We start from the raw sequence: 18993 nt of genomic DNA on the forward strand, positions 1-18993 counted from the left end.
CCAAGAATGATTTCTATAAGCAAAAAGGAACACTTGACAGTACAAATGTGGACATTTCATTAGATATTGCTATATTGGAGTGTTTTCCAACCTTTGTTCAGCAAAAGAAAGAACATGATTTAAATTGTTTTTAAAACCTGCACAGCACACCACTAAACAAAAAAATATACAAGCAGAAGTACATCATGCAGTTTTCATCAGTAATGCGTTCGAAGAGGTTAAATGAAGAACAAATCATCCAAGGAATTTTTCCCATAAGAAATTACACACAGAAAACCATTTGAAATGCATACAGATCATTTTTACCTTTAACAGAGACTCTTGGTAAAGACAATGATGAGCAGAGACGTAGAAGGGGAGGGATAGTGTCACGATCGGCCTTCGCCGGAGTAGGACCCCAATGCAGTAAAGAAAGAATAAAATGAATAGCAAAAAGCACACTCAAAAAGGAGTGAGAAAAAAGGGTGCACACAAAAGGTGTGGAGAAATTAAAATTGCACACAAAAGATGTGGAGAGGTACAAGTAAACACTACACGGTAGCGCCGGAAACAGAGCCCCAGGAACAAGGAGCATGAGTGGAGCCAGAACAGAGGAGATGGACACGATTGGAAGGGTGAACCATCAGGAATCAACTGGTGCCGAGTGAATGTACTGGAGAGCTTAAGTAGTCAGTAGGAAATGGGTATCAGGTGTGCGCGAAGGTGGTTCCGACAAAAACCTCTGATTACGCCTCCTCTGTACTTTTACTTGAAGCTCTTTCTTGAATTCAATAATGTTTCTCGCTTTCTGTATCACACATTTCTTCGGCCCCATCTTGGCTTATTTTGCAGCAAAACTCAACAAGAGAAATCACAGAGACAGAGTCACCAGCATGTAGGATTCTATGCTTGGACTCTTTGAAAAAAATCTTTGGACCCATTTAAGCGAAATTGCATAATTTTCTCTGAAATTAAAACACCTGATGATTTCTCAATGCGCTCATGATCCGCGGTACAGTGGTTGGGTATCACTGCTCTGCTCGATGCATCCAGTCAACTCTTTTTGTTGCAATTAGCGGTTTTAGATTTGTGCAACAGGGGCAATAGCCCAGGGCAGCATGCATTCTCTGAGGGGCACAGTAGGGATACAGGAGGAAATAGATATAATAATGATGTGGTAAGCACATTGTGAAGCTAACGTTAGCTTGTTTAAGGAAGGGCTCTCTATTTAAGGGAGATAGTGCTCATGCAATTTACACATGCATTTTGGGAGGGGGCACAGAGGGAGGGTCTCGTCCACGGCGCCATTGAAGCTATAGCTATATAAGTATACCCCGACTTAAACAAGTTGAAAAACTTATTCGGGTGTTACCATTTAGTGGTCAATTGTACGGAATATGTACTTCACTGTGCAACCTACAAATAAAAGTCTCAATCAATCAATCAATGCTGCCCAGGACAAACTGTGTCTCCTTATGTGACAACCCTCTGAACAGATTAAGAACCCCATGTGGGAAAGTAAATATAAAAAGTGAACACATTTTGTTAAGTAAATGAGGCCCTGCTATCGCAATAAATGATTACCCAACTGATTTAAGTATTATATGACGTCGTCCATTAACCTGAGTTATTCAGATTGTACTTAAAAGTCTAATATTGGACGGTCGTCTGAGTGGCAGTGATTAATGGGGCCATCTTTTCAAGTCCCGCCTTGATGTAAACAAGCAATCGTCACAGTTCAAGAGAATCATAAAATGAGGGTGATAACCTTATTTATTACCTGGCGTGACAGTGTGTAATTTCATTTTAATTAATACAATTAGGTGGATTAAACGAGGACTCCGTTTCATGGTTCCCGGCAGAGCGCTGTCCCTGGTGCTGAATTGCCATATACTACACTCCTTTTAAGGAGATGTTTAAGTTATGAGGGGTTCTTTGTTCTAAATGTACATACAATTAAAAAAAAGGTAATATATAATATGCAGCGTGCATAAATATCGATAGGTTCAATTCCCATTCTCTAATATTATATTATATAATTGATAGGTAGGTTTGTTTGAATGTGTTGGTTACTGTGCAGTTAACCTTATATAATCATTTTGCAGCAGAGCACCAGACAAAGAAACTCATCCCTCAGAGGTATACTTTATGTAACACACCTGTAAGCATGTGGTCTAATGCAGTGTTTTTCAACCTTTTTTTAGCCACGGCAAGTTTTTGTGTTGAAAAAATCCAGAGGCACACCACCAGCAGAAATCATTAAAAAAGAAATTCAGTTGACAGTATAAAGTTGTTGTCGCAATTGTTGGATATGACTTTAAACCATAACCAAGCATGCATCAATATAGCTCTTGTCACGACCTGTCACATCACGCCGTGACTTATTTTGAGTTTTTTTGCTGTTTCCCTGTGTGTAGTGTTTTAGTTCTTGTCTTGCGCTCCTATTTTGGTGGCTTTTTCTCTTTTTTTGGTATTTTCCTGTAGCAGTTTCATGTCTTCCTTTGAGCTATATTTCCCGCCTCTATTTTGTTTTAGCTATCAAAAATATTTAAGTTGTTTTTATCCTTCTTTGTGGGGACATTGTTGATTGTCATGTCATGTTCGGATGTACATTGTGGACGCCGTCTTTGCTCCACAGTAAGTCTTTGCTGTTGTCCAGCATTCTGTTTCTGTTTACTTTGTAGCCAGTTCAGTTTTAGTTTTGTTCTGCATAGCCTTCCCTACGCTTCAATGCCTTTTCTTAGTGGCACTCACCTTTTGTTATTTTTGGTTTAAGCATTAGACACCTTTTTACCTGCACGCTGCCTCCCGCTGTTTCCGACATCTACAAATCAATTATCTACCTGCTGCCACCTACGGATATGGAAGAGTATTACACGGTTACTTTGCCGAGCTCTAAACAGCACCGACCACTCAACCACAACACATAATTTGCAGAGTATAATTATTGGTTTGCAAAAAATGTTTTAAACCCAAATAGGTGAAATTAGATAATCTCCCACGGCACACCAGACTGTATCTCACGGCACACTAGTGTGCCGCGTCACAGTAGTTGAAAAACACTGGTCTAATGCACCAAGAAAAAAAGTTATATATATATATACACTACCGTTCAAAAGTTTGGGGTCACCCAAACAATTTTGTGGAATAGCCTTCATTTCTAAGAACAAGAATAGACTGTCGAGTTTCAGATGAAAGTTCTCTTTTTCTGGTCGTTTTGAGCGTTTAATTGACCCCACAAATGTGATGCTCCATAAACTCAATCTGCTCAAAGGAAGGTCAGTTTTGTAGCTTCTGTAACAAGCTAAACTGTTTTCAGATGTGTGAACATGATTGCACAAGGGTTTTCTAATCATCAATTAGCCTTCTGAGCCAATGAGCAAACACATTGTACCATCAGAACACTGGAGTGATAGTTGCTGGAAATGGGCCTCTATACACCTATGTAGATATTGCACCAAAACCAGACATTTGCAGCTAGAATAGTCATTTACCACATTAACAATGTATAGAGTGTATTTCTTTAAAGATAAGACTAGTTTAAAGTTATCTTCATTGAAAAGTACGGTGCTTTTCCTTCAAAAATAAGGGCATTTCAATGTGACCCCAAACTTTTGAACGGTAGTGTATATACTGTGTATATATATATATATATATATATATATATATATATATATATATATATATATATATATATATATATATATATATATATATATATATATATATATATATATATATATATACAGTATATATATATATATTTATACACTACCGTTCAAAAGTTTGGGGTCACATTGAAATGTCCTTATTTTTTAAGGAAAAGCACTGTACTTTTCAATGAAGATAACTTTAAACTAAGAAATACACTCTATACATTGCTAATGTGGTAAATGACTATTCTAGAAATGAAGGCTATTCCACAAAATTGTTTGGGTGACCCCAAACTTTTGAACGGTAGTGTATATGGGTGGCAGAGGGGTTAGTGCGTCTGCCTCACAATACAAAGGTCCTGAGTAGTCCTGGGTTCAATCCCGGGCTCGGGATCTTTCTGTGTGGAGTTTGCATGTTCTCCCCGTGACTGCGTGGGTTCTCTCCGGGTACTCCGGCTTCCTCCCACCTACAAAGACATGCACCTGGGGATAGGTTGATTGGCAACACTAAATTGGCCGTAGTGTGTGAATGTGAGTGTGAATGTTGTCTGTCTATCTGTGTTGGCCCTGTGATGAGGTGGCGACTTGTCCAGGGTGTACCCCGCCTTCCGCCCGAGCTGAGATAGGCTCCAGCGCCCCCCGCGACCCCAAAGGGAATAAGTGGTAGAAAATGGATGGATGGATATATGTATATTTATATAACTTTATATAACACACCTGTAAGCATGTGGTCTAATGCACAAAAAAAATAAAAATAAAAAATATCCATCCATCCATCCTATATATATATATATATATATATATATATATATATATATATATATATATATATATATATATATATATATATATATATATATATACATATATATATATATATATATATATATATATATATATATATATATATATATATATATATATATATGCATCGTACACAAAGATGCTCATGTAATAATTGCACCACTGCCTAATTAGGCTGTTTAAAGAAATGAACATCCATCCCAGTGTATGTAAAGCCCTATATCATGGTTCTCCCTGTGAAATGGACCAGAGGGAATATGATACTTCTGCTTTCTGGGGGTCCACCACTGCAGGCGCCTTCAATGCCATGATTTGACCTGACAGTCTGGGGTCTACCACTGACAGTGATCCATGTGAAGGGAAGGTTGTGATTGTCAGTGCAATGTTTTCTCCCTGCTGCGCCTTGCCCAAATGATCGTCATGCGGTAGGCTGCACCACAGAATGGCTACCGGCAAAATTAAGCATATCCTTGCGACTGCATTGCATGCAGACAACGGAGGACAAATAGTCACTAAGCATGTACAGGGGCTTAAAACCGCATCTTCATTCATCTCGATGCACGGGCAACACCCCAAATGCATCATTAGAGTCACACATTTGTGAAATATTACACTTGTTCAAAGAAACGCCAACAAACACCTGTTGTTATTGTGGAGACGTTATTTTATATCAGCTTTAATATTTGTATTTTTTAATATTTATAATCCTTAGATCGCAAAAAGGGAGGAGGGGAAAAGGAAGAGACTGTGCGCGCTAGGGTGGGATACTGCTAAGTTGGTAGTTTTGGTTCAGTAACTTCCGGTATGGATTTTCAAAATAATTACAATGTTAGGGAAATGTTGTAAAGTATACACATAATAACCAAATTGCTGTTGTATCTATGATTACAAAGTAGAAAATTACAAAAATGGTCACGCGACACTCTGGTGATTTGAACGAATACACGTTAATTTTACACTAAAGTGTATTGTATTTTGAAGGTGCACTGGATTTACGGAAGTACCCCACGGACAATTTGTGCGATTTTACTGCTCTCACAGCTCCAGCGGCAAGGAAACACACCCGTCAGCAGCGCGCATTGGAGACTGAAAAAAAAACAAAAAAAACAGCGCATCACGGACAAAGAAAATATGGGCGCGCTGGAGAGGATTCACCACCGCCGGTACCGACAATGGCTGAGCCGCTTCTGTTCCATTCAGCCGGAATTAATTTAGCCCACCTTAATGAGGTGCTGGGACGCGAGGTACTGCAAGCTAAAAAGGCGGAAGGCTGCGTTTGAAACCGTCTGCGGATCCTATGAGTTTGCAATGGATGTTGCGGGGATATGCAACCGGCGAGGGAGCAATGTGCCTTTTTGTTATTTTTTGATATTCTCCTTATTTTGTGGCCTTTCGTTCGGACAATTGCGCTATTCCATTACAGAAGAACTGGACAATGGGGCACTGGTGGCTGATCTTGCGCAAGACTTGGGGCTGGATATTCGAAGGCTGGCCAGCCGGAAAATCAAGGTAACCTCCAGCAGCAGCAGCAAGCGCTACGTGATTGTCAACCCTAAAAATGGCAAATTGCTTGTTAATGAGAGGATCGACAGGGAGGCGCTGTGCGATGCGTCCAGCAGCTGCCTCATCAATCTGGAGGTTCTGGTGGAAAATCCCACCGAGGTGCACCATGTTGAGGTGGAAATTGTGGACGCCAACGATAATGCGCCACAGTTCCCTAGGGAGGAGTACCAAGTTGAAATCACAGAATCCGCTTTGCCGGGGTCGAGGTACCCGATTGAAAATGCCCAGGATTCCGACATAGGGTCAAATTCAGTTCGTTTGTATCAGCTGAGCACAAATGACCATTTTGCGCTGGTATCCAACAAACCTTCCCTGAACACAAAGCACATCGAGCTCGTGCTCAAAAAGCCTCTCGATCGGGAACAGACTGCTTACCACCAGATCATTTTGAGTGCTGTTGATGGCGGGACACCTGAGAAAACAGGCACTGCAAAAATCAACGTGCGAGTCCTGGATTCGAATGACAACGTCCCTATGTTTGACAACTCCGTATACAAGGTGAAACTGTTGGAGAATTCGCCCAAAGACACCCTGGTGATCAAACTGAATGCCACCGACCTGGATGAAGGCACAAATGGTGAAGTGTACTACTCGTTTAGCAGCTACACTCCTGAGCGAGTCAGGCAGATGTTCAGCATGGACACTAATACAGGAGAAATAAGAGTAAGGAGAAATGTTGACTATGAGGAGACCAACTCGTACGAGATGTACATCCAAGCAATGGACAAGGGTCCAGGGGCAGTGGCGGCACACTGTAAGGTGGTGGTAGAGGTGGTGGACGTGAACGACAACGTCCCTCAGATCGTGCTGTCATCCCTGTCAAGTCCTGTGAGGGAGGACGCTCGCGCCGACACGGTCGTGGCCCTGATCAGCGTCACTGATCGAGACTCCGGCGCCAACAAGCAGGTGTCTTTAGAGATCCCGGCAGGCCTCCCTTTCAAAATCAAGTCCTTTAGAAACTACTACACCCTAGTAACCTCAGCCTTCTTGGACCGTGAGACCATTGATGCCTACAATGTCACACTGAGTGCCACAGATGGAGGAAACCCTCCTCTTTCCTCTCAGAAGACCATCCAGGTGGACGTGGCTGATGTCAATGACAACCCACCTCGATTCGAGCAGACGTCATACACGGTGTACGTGACCGAGAACAATGGCCACGGGGCCTCTTTGTGTACCGTAAAGGCTCAAGACGCAGACATCAAGGAGAATGCACGCATCACCTACACAGTTCTCAATGACAATAACCACGGCATCCCTGTCACCTCCTATGTGTCTGTAAAGGCCGATACTGGCGAGGCTTATGCCCTGCGAGCCTTCGACTATGAATCACTGAGAGAGTTTCACTTCCAGGTCAAAGCCCAAGATGGGGGCATTCCTCCGCTTAGTCGCGTCGCCACCGTCTACATCTACATAATGGATCAGAATGACCACGCACCACTCATCGTCAACCCTCCGGGTAATGGCACACGCTCCTTAGAGACTGTTCAAAAGAACGCGGATTCTGGTGCCTTGGTGACCAAAGTGGTGGCATATGATGCGGATGCCGGTCCAAACGCCTGGCTGGTTTACATGCTCGAAACCGCCACTGACCTGGACTTGTTTAAGGTGCACGAACACACAGGTGAGATCAGGACCACTCGTAGGATCCTGGAAGATAACTCAACCTCGTTTGCGCTAACGGTCTTGGTGAAGGACCACGGACAGCCTGCGCTCTCCTCCACCGCCACCATCAATGTGGCTGTCATGGAGGTGCCCCCCAAAGTGGTCCCTGACCCCAAGAGGATCATTCGACCTCACAGCACACTGCTTTTCTCAAACGTGACCCTCTACTTGATCGTCGCTTTGAGCGCCACCACCTTTGTTTTCCTGGTCACCGTGGTGGTGCTGGCAATTGTCCGCTGCCATGCCTACTGCACCCAACCGGGGTCCTGCTCCCCTTGCTGTGGGTCACAGAAGCCACCTCCTGATGGCGGCAACAGTAGCGTGAGTGCTGGTGGCCCCGGCGGTGGTGGTGGAGCCGCAGGGCAACCTAATAATAATGTGGTACTCCGGAGGGACCTTAAAGTTGAGCCTCACTACATCGAAGTGCGCGGAAATGGCTCGCTAACAAAGACTTACTGCTACAAGACCTGCTTGACGGCCACCTCCGGCAGTGACACCTTCATGTTCTACAACACAGGACGACCCATCAGTGGCACCTGGGGCAGTGGCGCTGACCGTTTCTTCACTAGTGGAAGTGGATTTGTACGCAGACTGAGCATGCCTGATGCTTCGCTGCAAATCTGCCCAGAGGTATGTTTTAATACTTAAAAGTATCTTTGCTTTCATGACTGCAATGTAGTTAATGATGTGTTACTTTAATGCAAACTTCAAAGTACCGACTCAACTTTAGTCCTAATGAAAGCTAAAATGTTTATTATTATTTTACTATTACTTTCCCTTTTGAGACACTTAAATATTGCTTCCCTCCGGCATCGAAGCCAACAACCGAATCAGTGCTGGGCTTTATTCTCTTTGGTTCACTTCGCCCTTATCCCGTGCAGTCGCTGAGCCTAGCCCAGCTCAGCACTCACACCGCATTAACGTCAGTCCTGATGCTTTTCTACAGCCCTGTGTGATTTTCTGATGATTCAGAGATTTGTGTCTCCATTTGATGTTGTCATCACATCCGCCTTCAGAGTGGGTCATATAGTCTTCACCTCTTTGCTCAATCTGAGCAAGTAGGCTTGAACTAAATGGTGTGTCTGAATGAGACTACAGTTGGCTCTTACAGTTGATTGACTCAATAAAAGCAACTGTAAGACTTGTTGTTCAGGGAAAAATTTGATCAGGCATTCTCATTTGGCTAATTGCTACATATCCATGAAGTAAAGCTACTAATGTTTGCCGACATGCAAATATTTTCAATAAAAATGTCAGCTTTTTCATTTCTATTCTTAAAATTTGAACTTACTGTAATTGTTCTATTGTACACAACCTAAAACCAGTGAAGTTGGCACATTGTCTAAATCGTGAATAAAAACAGAACACAATGATTTTCTAATCATTTTCAAACTATATTCAATTGAATAGACTGCAAAGACAAGATACTTAACGTTCAAACTTTGTTATTTTTTGCAAATATTAGCTCAGTTGGAATTTGATGCCTGCAACATGGTTAAAAAAAGCTGGCACAAGTGGCAAACAAGACTGAGAAAGTTGAGGAATGCTTATCAAAAACTTATTTGGAACATCCCACAGGTGAACGGGCTAATTGGGAACAGGTGGGTGCCATGATTGGGTATAAAAGCAGCTTCCATGAAATGCTCAGTCATTCACAAACAAGGATGGGGCGAGGGTCACCACTTTGTGAACAAATGCGTGAGCAAATTGTCTAACAGTTTAAGAACAACATTTCTCAATAAGCTATTGCAAGGAATATAAACATAATTGTTCAGAGAATCTGGAATAATAACTGCACGTAAGCGATTATATTATATAGCTTCAACCCTTAGGCCAGGGGTGGGCAATTATTTTTTACCGGGGGCCACATGAGCAACCCGATCACTGCTGGAGTGCCACATCGACAATATTTCAATTAAATTTTGCTCAATATTATTTTTGATATACCGTAAGATAAATAATAATAATAATAATAATAATAATTTCATTTAACCTAACTTAACTTTATACAAATGCAGAATGCTTTTGATGGTTTCATTTTTAACACTGTCTTACACAACACTTCCTCATGTATAATACAATGCAAAAATTTCAATTTCTGCACAGGGTTAATTTCTGTCACTTTATCCTGCATCCTCTTTAAAAGTCCAACATTTTTCCCGGTCAGATTTGGACAACCATCTGTTGTCACACCTGCCAGCTTGTCCCATTTCAGTCCTAATATGTCCAAACACGCATTTACCTCTGTGAACAAGTCATTACCTGTGGTTGTCCCTTTAATTGACTGCATGGCTGCCAGCTACTCCGTCATTTGAAAGTCTGCAGTTATGCCACGCAAGAAGATGAGCAGCTGGGCGGTGTCACGTACATCGCAGCTCTCATCCAAAGCCAGCGAAAAACAGTCAAAGTTGGCCGTTCTGTTCTTCAGCTGAAGCTCCAAGTTTCCAGCGATGGTCTCTACCTGCCTCGTTACAGTGCGTCAGGAGAGTGACACATTCTCAAATGCACCCCTCTTCTCCAAATATATCAGCGCAACAGAGTCCAATAAGCCCTCCTTAATAAACTCTCCGTCAGAAAACGCCTTACTTTTTCTGGCGATTTTGTGAGAAATGACAAAACTTGTCCTGACGGCTGCACATCTGGGGGTGTGAAATTTGGCAAAAAGTCCTTGTTGTGTTTGCAGTTTTACCATCAACGCATCAGCCTCCCTTGCGCGCTCTTCATCAGACAGATTCCGGTATTTTTCCTAATGCTTCGTCGTGTAGTGGCGATTCAAATTATATTCTTTAACCACAAGTGTTAGAACCACAAATTAAGCACACGGCTTTACCTTTAATTTCTGTAAAGAAATACTTGGCAGTCCATGTCTTGTTGAAAACACGGCGATCGTCATCAACTTTTCTTTTTTTAGCGCGAGCTGACATCTCTGGCATCACTTGTCGCTGTGCACCTTCACTCACAGGTTACACACGGACATACGTCAATAAATAACACTTTTCAAAATAAAAGCAGCACAGTTGTATTGCACGCACGACTTTTTTTTTTTTTTAAATGTATTTTGTAATTTGTGTTTGCCGCTGTTCACATTCACTCACAATCACTCACAATCACGCATGCGCATACGTCCACACGGAAGTAATAGAAATAACGCTTTTCAAAACAAAAGCAGCACCGTTGTATTGCACCCTCGACATAGATACTTTTTAAAATGTATTTTGTAATTTATGTTTGGCCTCACGCGGGCCGGACAGGGACGCACAAAGGGCCGGATGTGGCCCGCGGGCTGCAAAATGCCCAGGTCTGCCTTAGGCGGTAATGCATCAAAAAGTGACATCAGTGTGTAAACGATATCACCACATGGGCTCAGGAACACTTCAGAAAACCACTGTCAGTAACTATAGTTTGTCCCTACATCTGTAAGTGCAAGTTATGCAAAGCGAAAACCATTTAACACCCAGAAACGCTGCCGGCTTCGCTGGGCCCGAGCTCATCTAAGTGGGACTGATGCAAATTGTAAAAGTGTTCTGTGGTCTGACGAGTCCACATTTCCAATTGTTTTTGGAAACTGTAGACGTTGTGTCCTCCGTAACAAAGAGGAAAAGAACAACTGAATAACTTAAGCTGTTCATCAAGGAAGAATGGGAAATAATTCCACCTGAAAAGCTTAAAAAATTGGTCTCCTCAGTTCCCAAACGTTTACGGAGTGTTGTTAAAAGGAAAGGCTATGTAACACAATGGTAAAAATACCCCTGTGCCAAATTTTTTGCAATGTGTTGCTGCCATTGAATTCTAAGTTAATGATTATTTGCAAAAAAATTAAGTTTCTCAGTTCGAACATTAAATATCTTGTTTTTGCAGTCTATTCAATTAAATATAAGTTGAATAGGATTTGCAAATCATTGTATTCTGTTTTTATTTACGATTTACACAACGTGTCAACTTCACTGGTTTTGGGTTTTGTACATTAAATGGGCCTTACATTGTAAAGGTCTGATTCAAATAATGGAATCTCAAATGTTACAGTATATGGTCGTTATGCAGCGCTTTAAATATTGAGATTTATTTATGTTTTATATGTATTGCAGTTAGGGATGATGCTCTGAACCGGTTTTCCCGGTTGTTCGATAACAAAAGAACCGAGTCCTTGGACTCGAATCCCTTTTTGAGAACCGGTACTCGTTATCGAGAACACTATAGTAAAGAAAAAGAGTTTGTTCTTTATTCGAATCCCTGAGAACGAATCCCTTCCCACAGGAATTGCCCTGTGAGACGCAATGTTATGCCCATTTGATTGTAGACTCTTACTGACACCTTGTGGCGATATGAAAATACTACGCGTCATTAGTTTGGGCACTTCCAGGTTTGGCGAGTCAGTTTAGTTCATGAGACAATTGAAAAGTAGACAAGTTGTGTTAGCTCCTACAAGCCTTGGAAAAGATAAGTCTGTAAGTAAAGTGTTTAACTTGTTTATATAACTCAATATTAAGGTGGAAAGTGTTTCAATTTGATAATAAGATGTCTATTGAAAAACGATTTTTGTGCACTGTTTCAATGGATGTTTTGAGGACTTAAAATGGCTGCCAGTCGTGTATTTACACCATCTAAATAGTTTCAACACTCAGAAGTATTTGTTTGATGATAGTACTGTATATTTGTGTGAAGCTAATATTTACATATTGTGTATTACATTTCAGTATGTTAATTGAATCACATAGCTTATACATTTGTCATTGTGTGTATTTCAGTTTAAAAAAAAAAAAAACAGTCCAGTGCAAGACAAAAGTAAAGATAGGAAAATACAAAGCAAGATCAACAACAATAAAGAGCCTAAATGGATTAATCTGCTTTGGAACTTTATTAGACGTCTTGGATTGTTTGTTAGCTGTCTGCCAAGCTGTATAACCTCAACATGTATAGTGAGGGCAGAACAGGCAATATGCAATTATTGACAGGCTTCGCTCTCATGTAAGGGAAGAAGAATTGTTGATTGATGACTGTGGTGTTCTTAGTGTGTGTAGTTAGTATGTTCCAATAGCAGCAGAAGTGCACTTTTTGGAGAGCTGTAAAATTTTCAGTTTTGTGCCCAATGTACTGATTTTATTTAACACTATATTATTATTTATACACCTATAGTGATCACAGAGACAGGTTGTTTTTGTGTTACTGTATATATTAGTTTTTCTGAAAAATCCCACCTAATATACTTTGGGTAACAACAGTCAATATTTTTTTTAATTTTTTTTTAGGGGGCTAACAGTCAATATTTATTTATTTATTTTATTTTATTTTTTTCTTATAAAATAAAAGTGAGCTTTTGTTAAACCAAATATTGTGTTTTTTTCCATATACAACAACCTATCTGGAATCGATAAGAGAATCGATAAGGAATCGGTTCGATAAGAGGATTCGATAATGGGCTCGAACTCGATAATTTCTTATCAAACATCATCCCTAATTGCAGTGCAGTATTTGTCTTATTTCTAGTACTATGTTGTGGCGATCGATAAAGATATGCACCAAGCCAACAAAAACACAAAGAGCTAATGCTGGCACTACTTTACCTTCACCGCGACAATCAAATTGACCAACTTTTGGCAGAACAACTGTTTGATGGAACTTCTTTTTCAGCGCTTGTCTCAGCAATAACACATCTTTACATTGGCAAGACTTAGACGCGAGCAATGTCAAAAGACAACAGCGGAATGTTGCATCGGACTTGTCTGCTATAAGATATCAGCTATCAGCATCTGTCTGGGCAAAATGAAGATTAACTCTTTATCTTTGATACCAATAACACAGCTTTAGCTTGAGCAATGTGGGATGACAAAGCAGGACACGTATGGCTGACAACATATAACCCTAACAGCAAAACTAATAATTGTTGCTCCGACTGTCAAGTTGACCACGTTTTTGCAGAACAACACACACCCATGGTTTCAGCACATCGAACTACATTTCTAATGTAGAGGAATTACCTTGGATGTGACAACGTATTTACGTCGTCACCATGTTTTAAATGTCGGGTGACGCTTGGACGATCTGTAATCTACAGTAGAACGCACTCATGGCTATTTGGGTGAAACGAGTGTAAAAGTGACTATGTGAGTGTTATTTCATATTTATAGGGCTCTAATTATGTTAAAAACATATTTAGAAAGTTGTGAACATTTAGTTATAGTCCAACAATGAAAATGTATGATTTATTAATAGTAATCCTACTTTGAGGACATTTTGTTTACCATGGTCAGACATGAAACTTTTTGGCCGCAATTAACGAGGGACGAATGTCATCAACTCCTCTCTGAGCTGCCACCTTACCGTGGTAGAGGAGTTTGCGTGTCCCAATGATCCTAGGAGCTACGTTGTCCGGGGGCTTTATGCCCCCTGGTAGGGTCTCCCAAGACAAACTGGTCCTAGGTGAGGGATCAGACAAAGAGCAGCTCGAAGACCTCAATGAGAAATAAAAACTATGGACCCAGATTTCCCTCGCCCGGACGCGAGTCACCGGGGCCCCCCTCTGGAGCCAGGCCCGGAGGTGGGGCACGATGGCGAGCGCCTGGTGGCCGGGCCTGTCCCCATGGGGCCCGGCCGGGCACAGCCCGAAGAGGCAACGTGGGTTCCCCCTCCAATGGGCTCACCACCCATAGCAGGGGTCATAGAGGTCGGGTGCGATGTGAGCTGGGCGGCAGCCGAAGGCAGGGCACTTGGCGGTCCGATCCTCGGCTACAGAAGCTAGCTCTTGGGACGTGGAACGTCACCTCGCTGGGGGGGAAGGAGGCTGAGCTAGTGCGTGAGGTGGAGAAGTTCCGACTAGACATAGTCGGACTCACTTCGACGCACAGCAAGGGCTCTGGAACCAGTTCTCTCGAGAGGGGCTGGACTCTCTTCTACTCTGGCGTTGCCGGCAGTGAGAGGTGACGGGCTGGGGTGGCAATTCTGGTTGCCCCCCGGCTCAGAGCCTGCATTTTGGAGTTCAACCCGGTGGACGAGAGGGTAGCTTCCCTCCGCCTTCGGGTGGGGGAACGGGTCCTGACTGTGGTTTGCGCTTACGCGCCAAACTGCAGCTCAGAGTACCCACCCTTTTTGGATTCACTCGAGGGAGTACTTGAGAGTGCTCCCCTGGGTGATTCCCTCGTTCTACTGGGGGACTTCAATGCTCATGTTGGCAGCGACAGTGAAACCTGGAGAAGCGTGATTGGGAAGAATGGCTGCCCGGATCTGAACCCGAGCAGTGTTTTGTTATTGGACTTTTGTGCCCGTCACAGATTATCCATAACGAACACCATGTTCAAACATAAGGGTGTCCATATGTGCACTTGGCACCAGGACACCCTAGGCCGCAGTTCCATGATCGACTTTGTAGTTGTGTCGTCGGATTTGCGGCCTCATGTTTTGGACACTCGGTTGAAGAGAGGGGCGGAGCTTTCTACCGATCACCACCTGGTGGTGAGTTGGCTGCGATGGTGGGGGAGGATGCCGGACAGACCTGGCAGGCCCAAACGCATTGTGAGGGTTTGCTGGGAACGTCTGGCAGAGTCTCCTGTCCGAGAGAGTTTCAATTCCCACCTCCGGAAGAACTTTGAACATGTCACGAGGGAGGTGCTGGACATTGAGTCCGAATGGACCATGTTCCGCACCTCTATTGTCGAGGCGGCTGATTGGAGCTGTGGCCGCAAGGTAGTTGGTGCCTGTCGTGGCGGTAATCCTAGAACCCGTTGGTGGACACCGGCGGTGAGGGATGCCGTCAAGCTGAAGAAGGAGTCCTATCGGGTTCTTTTGGCTCATAGGACTCCTGAGGCAGCGGACAGGTACCGACAGGCCAAGCGGTGTGCGGCTTCGGCGGTCGCGGAGGCAAACACTCGGACATGGGAGGAGTTCGGGGAAGCCATGGAAAACGACTTCCGGACGGCTTCGAAGCGATTCTGGACCCCCATCCGCCGCCTCAGGAAGGGGAAGCAGTGCACTATCAACACCGTGTATGGTGAGGATGGTGTTCTGCTGACCTCGACTGCGGATGTTGTGGATCGGTGGAGGGAATACTTCGAAGACCTCCTCAATCCCACCAACACGTCTTCCTATGAGGAAGCAGTGCCTGGGGAATCTGTGGTGGGCTCTCCCATTTCTGGGGCTGAGGTTGCTGAGGTAGTTAAAAAGCTCCGCGGTGGCAAGGCCCCGGGGGTGGATTAGAGCCGCCCGGAGTTCCTTAAGGCTCTGGATGCTGTGGGGCTGTCTTGGTTGACAAGACTCTAAAGCATCGCGTGGACATCGGGGGCGGTACCTCTGGATTGGCAGACCGGGGTGGTGGTTCCTCTCTTTAAAAAGGGGAACCGGAGGGTGTGTTCTAACTATCGGGGGATCACACTCCTCAGCCTTCCCGGTAAGGTCTATTCAGGTGTGCTGGAGAGGAGGCTACGCCGGATAGTCGAACCTCGGATTCAGGAGGAACAGTGTGGTTTTCGTCCTGGTCGTGGAACTGTGGACCAGCTCTATACTCTCGGCAGGGTCCTTGAGGGTGCATGGGAGTTTGCCCAACCAGTCTACATGTGTTTTGTGGACTTGGAGAAGGCATTCGACCGTGTCCCTCGGGAAGTCCTGTGGGGAGTGCTCAGAGAGTATGGGGTATCGGACTGTCTGATTGTGGCGGTCCGCTCCCTGTATGATCAGTGCCAGAGTTTGGTCCGCATTGCCGGCAGTAAATCGGACACGTTTCCAGTGAGGGTTGGACTCCGCCAAGGCTGCCCTTTGTCACCGATTCTGTTCATAACTTTTATGGACAGAATTTCTAGGCGCAGTCAAGGCGTTGAGGGGATCTGGTTTGGTGACTGCAGGATTAGGTCTCTGCTTTTTGCAGATGATGTGGTCCTGATGGCTTCATCTGGCCAGGATCTTCAGCTCTCGCTGGATCGGTTCGCAGCTGAGTGTGAAGCGACTGGGATGAGAATCAGCACCTCCAAGTCCGAATCCATGGTTCTCGCCCGGAAAAGGGTGGAGTGCCATCTCCGGGTTGCGGAAGAGACCCTTCCCCAAGTGGAGGAGTTCAAGTACCTCGGAGTCTTGTTCACGAGTGAGGGAAGAGTGGATCGTGAGATCGACAGGCGGATCGGTGCGGCGTCTTCAGTAATGCGGACGCTGTATCGATCCGTTGTGGTGAAGAAGGAGCTGAGCCGGAAGGCAAAGCTCTCAATTTACCGGTCGATCTACGTTCCCATCCTCACCTATGGCCATGAGCTTTGGGTTATGACCGAAAGGACAAGATCACGGGCACAAGCGGCCGAAATGAGTTTCCTCCGCCGGGTGGCGGGGCTCTCCCTTAGAGATAGGGTGAGAAGCTCTGCCATCCGGGGGGAGCTCAAAGTAAAGCCGCTGCTCCTCCACATCGAGAGGAGCCAGATGAGGTGGTTCGGGCATCTGGTCAGTATGCCACCCGAACGCCTCCCTAGGGAGGTGTTTAGGGCACGTCCGACCGGTAGGAGGCCACGGGGAAGACCCAGGACACGTTGGGAAGACTATGTCTCCCGGCTGGCCTGGGAACGCCTCGGGATCCCCCGGGAGGAGCTGGACGAAGTGGCTGGGGAGAGGGAAGTCTGGGCTTCCCTGCTTAAGCTGCTGCCCCCGCGACCCGACCTCGGATAAGCGGAAGAAGATGGATGGATGGATGGATGAATGTCATCAAATCGTGTTTCTAATCCATATTTTGGTTGTCCAAGTTATTTTAATTTATCAAATGGACAAGCAAATTAATTACAGCTCACTGATTTTTTTGTCCAAACATGAGCAAATGCAAAAACAGCCTAATGGCAGACAACCCATCAATACCGCTGCATAGCCCTCAACTATAGGGTCTTCAGATGATGTTTTTAACTTCACCAGCCTGGGGAACCTCACTCCATTCGCTTTCACTTTTACAAGCAGTCTATGTTGTAGATAAACAATGGACCAGTGATTCTCAAACTGTGTAGTGGTATGCAAGCTCCATCTTGTGGTAGGCCAAAAAAAACACTTAATTGAGTGATTAGTGTTTTATTTTCCTTTATTCCAAAAAATGTTTACTGTTCAAACTGTGTGTAATCTTACAGCGGCCAAAAATAATAACTATGCTTGTTAAGTAAAACCTCTGCCTTGTTTTTAATTAATACTTAGGTCTACTAAATGACTGTATTTTAATGTTGGTCATTATGGAAGAGCAAAGTATTTTCTGAGGTGGTACTTGGTGAAAAAAGTTTGAGAACTACTGCAATAGACATTCAACTTTGTCCGTGTTTTTAGGAGGGATGCATAGAAATGAAAATTATTGGTCAAAACCCGCAAAAAAGAAGACCAAGGCTGAAAACTGAAACATTGAAATATTTTTTTATGCCAATTATTATTACCAAGGCAATTATGGCTATGACTGTTTGTACTAACCTCAATAAAATCAGGGCTTTAAAAATGCACATTTATACCCGTTTTATGAAAATATTAATTTACCATTGGTATTCCAATACAACATAAAATAATTATGAACAGGCCAAATACTGAATGAGTCGGATTTCTCGAAAATGCAACTTTTGGGCTGACAATTTTCAGTGGCTGAAAATTCACTAGTTTTTAGATCATAAAAGCACAGCTCATAACTTTGCTATGTTTTTGTTTGTTTTTTTATTTATTTATTATGAACACTTTGTTGCTTTTTATTTGATTTAGTATGCACATTTTTGGCAACAAACTACGAGTAGTCTGTGTGAGATGCACCCTCTGCTGGTTGCTACTCCATTGCTAACTCGCACAACATATCCTTGTTGATCAGATAGAACATATTCAGTACTGATGGACCCACTTTTTAATGTTTAGAAATTGATTGTTCCATATGATTCTCAGTTGAAACAATCAACTATTATATATTTTCATATTCAGGTTTGTACTATCCACAAAGCAGTCCCTTGTAGATGTGTTACATGTTGAGGAAATGCGTAGCAAAATAAATTTGATTAACCTTCCCTTAGCCTCTGCTGCTCAGCTCTCAAATTAGATTTTGTCAAAGAGGCTGGGTCGACCAGCAGAAAATACTCCCTGATGAATTGATGGAACATTATGTGCCATCTTTATCTGGGACACACATCCTGAGAAGTTGTGAATAGCTAAATCTGTTGAGGTACATAACTAAATCCCTTTTTAATCACAACATATTTACAATAAGCCCGTGCAAAGATGCACGAAGGGTCGGATCAACACCAGACCAGTTGTGGCTGATTCAGGCAAGGAATTGTACAGTAATTACTCACATACAAAATAATTATGAAATTCATCCAGGGTAGGACAATTAAGAAAACAAATATTTTTATTTGCAATG

The 18993-nt window shown here is 43.4% G+C and overlaps 1 protein-coding gene across 1 annotated transcript in view; it reads left to right on the forward strand.

The window, feature by feature from the left end:
- The first annotated feature begins 5490 nt into the window (after positions 1 to 5490).
- The window catches only part of LOC133650621 (protocadherin alpha-C2-like), a 58598-nt gene continuing 45095 nt past the window's right edge, over positions 5491 to 18993 (forward strand). The window contains exon 1 of the mRNA XM_062048097.1: positions 5491 to 8294. Within this exon, the coding sequence (XP_061904081.1) occupies positions 5661 to 8294 (2634 nt within the window). The 5' untranslated portion in view covers positions 5491 to 5660. The remainder of the gene's footprint in view (positions 8295 to 18993) is intronic.

The sequence above is a fragment of the Entelurus aequoreus genome, linkage group LG05 (assembly GCF_033978785.1).
Source record: "Entelurus aequoreus isolate RoL-2023_Sb linkage group LG05, RoL_Eaeq_v1.1, whole genome shotgun sequence".
In the NCBI taxonomy this organism is placed as follows: domain Eukaryota; kingdom Metazoa; phylum Chordata; class Actinopteri; order Syngnathiformes; family Syngnathidae; genus Entelurus; species Entelurus aequoreus.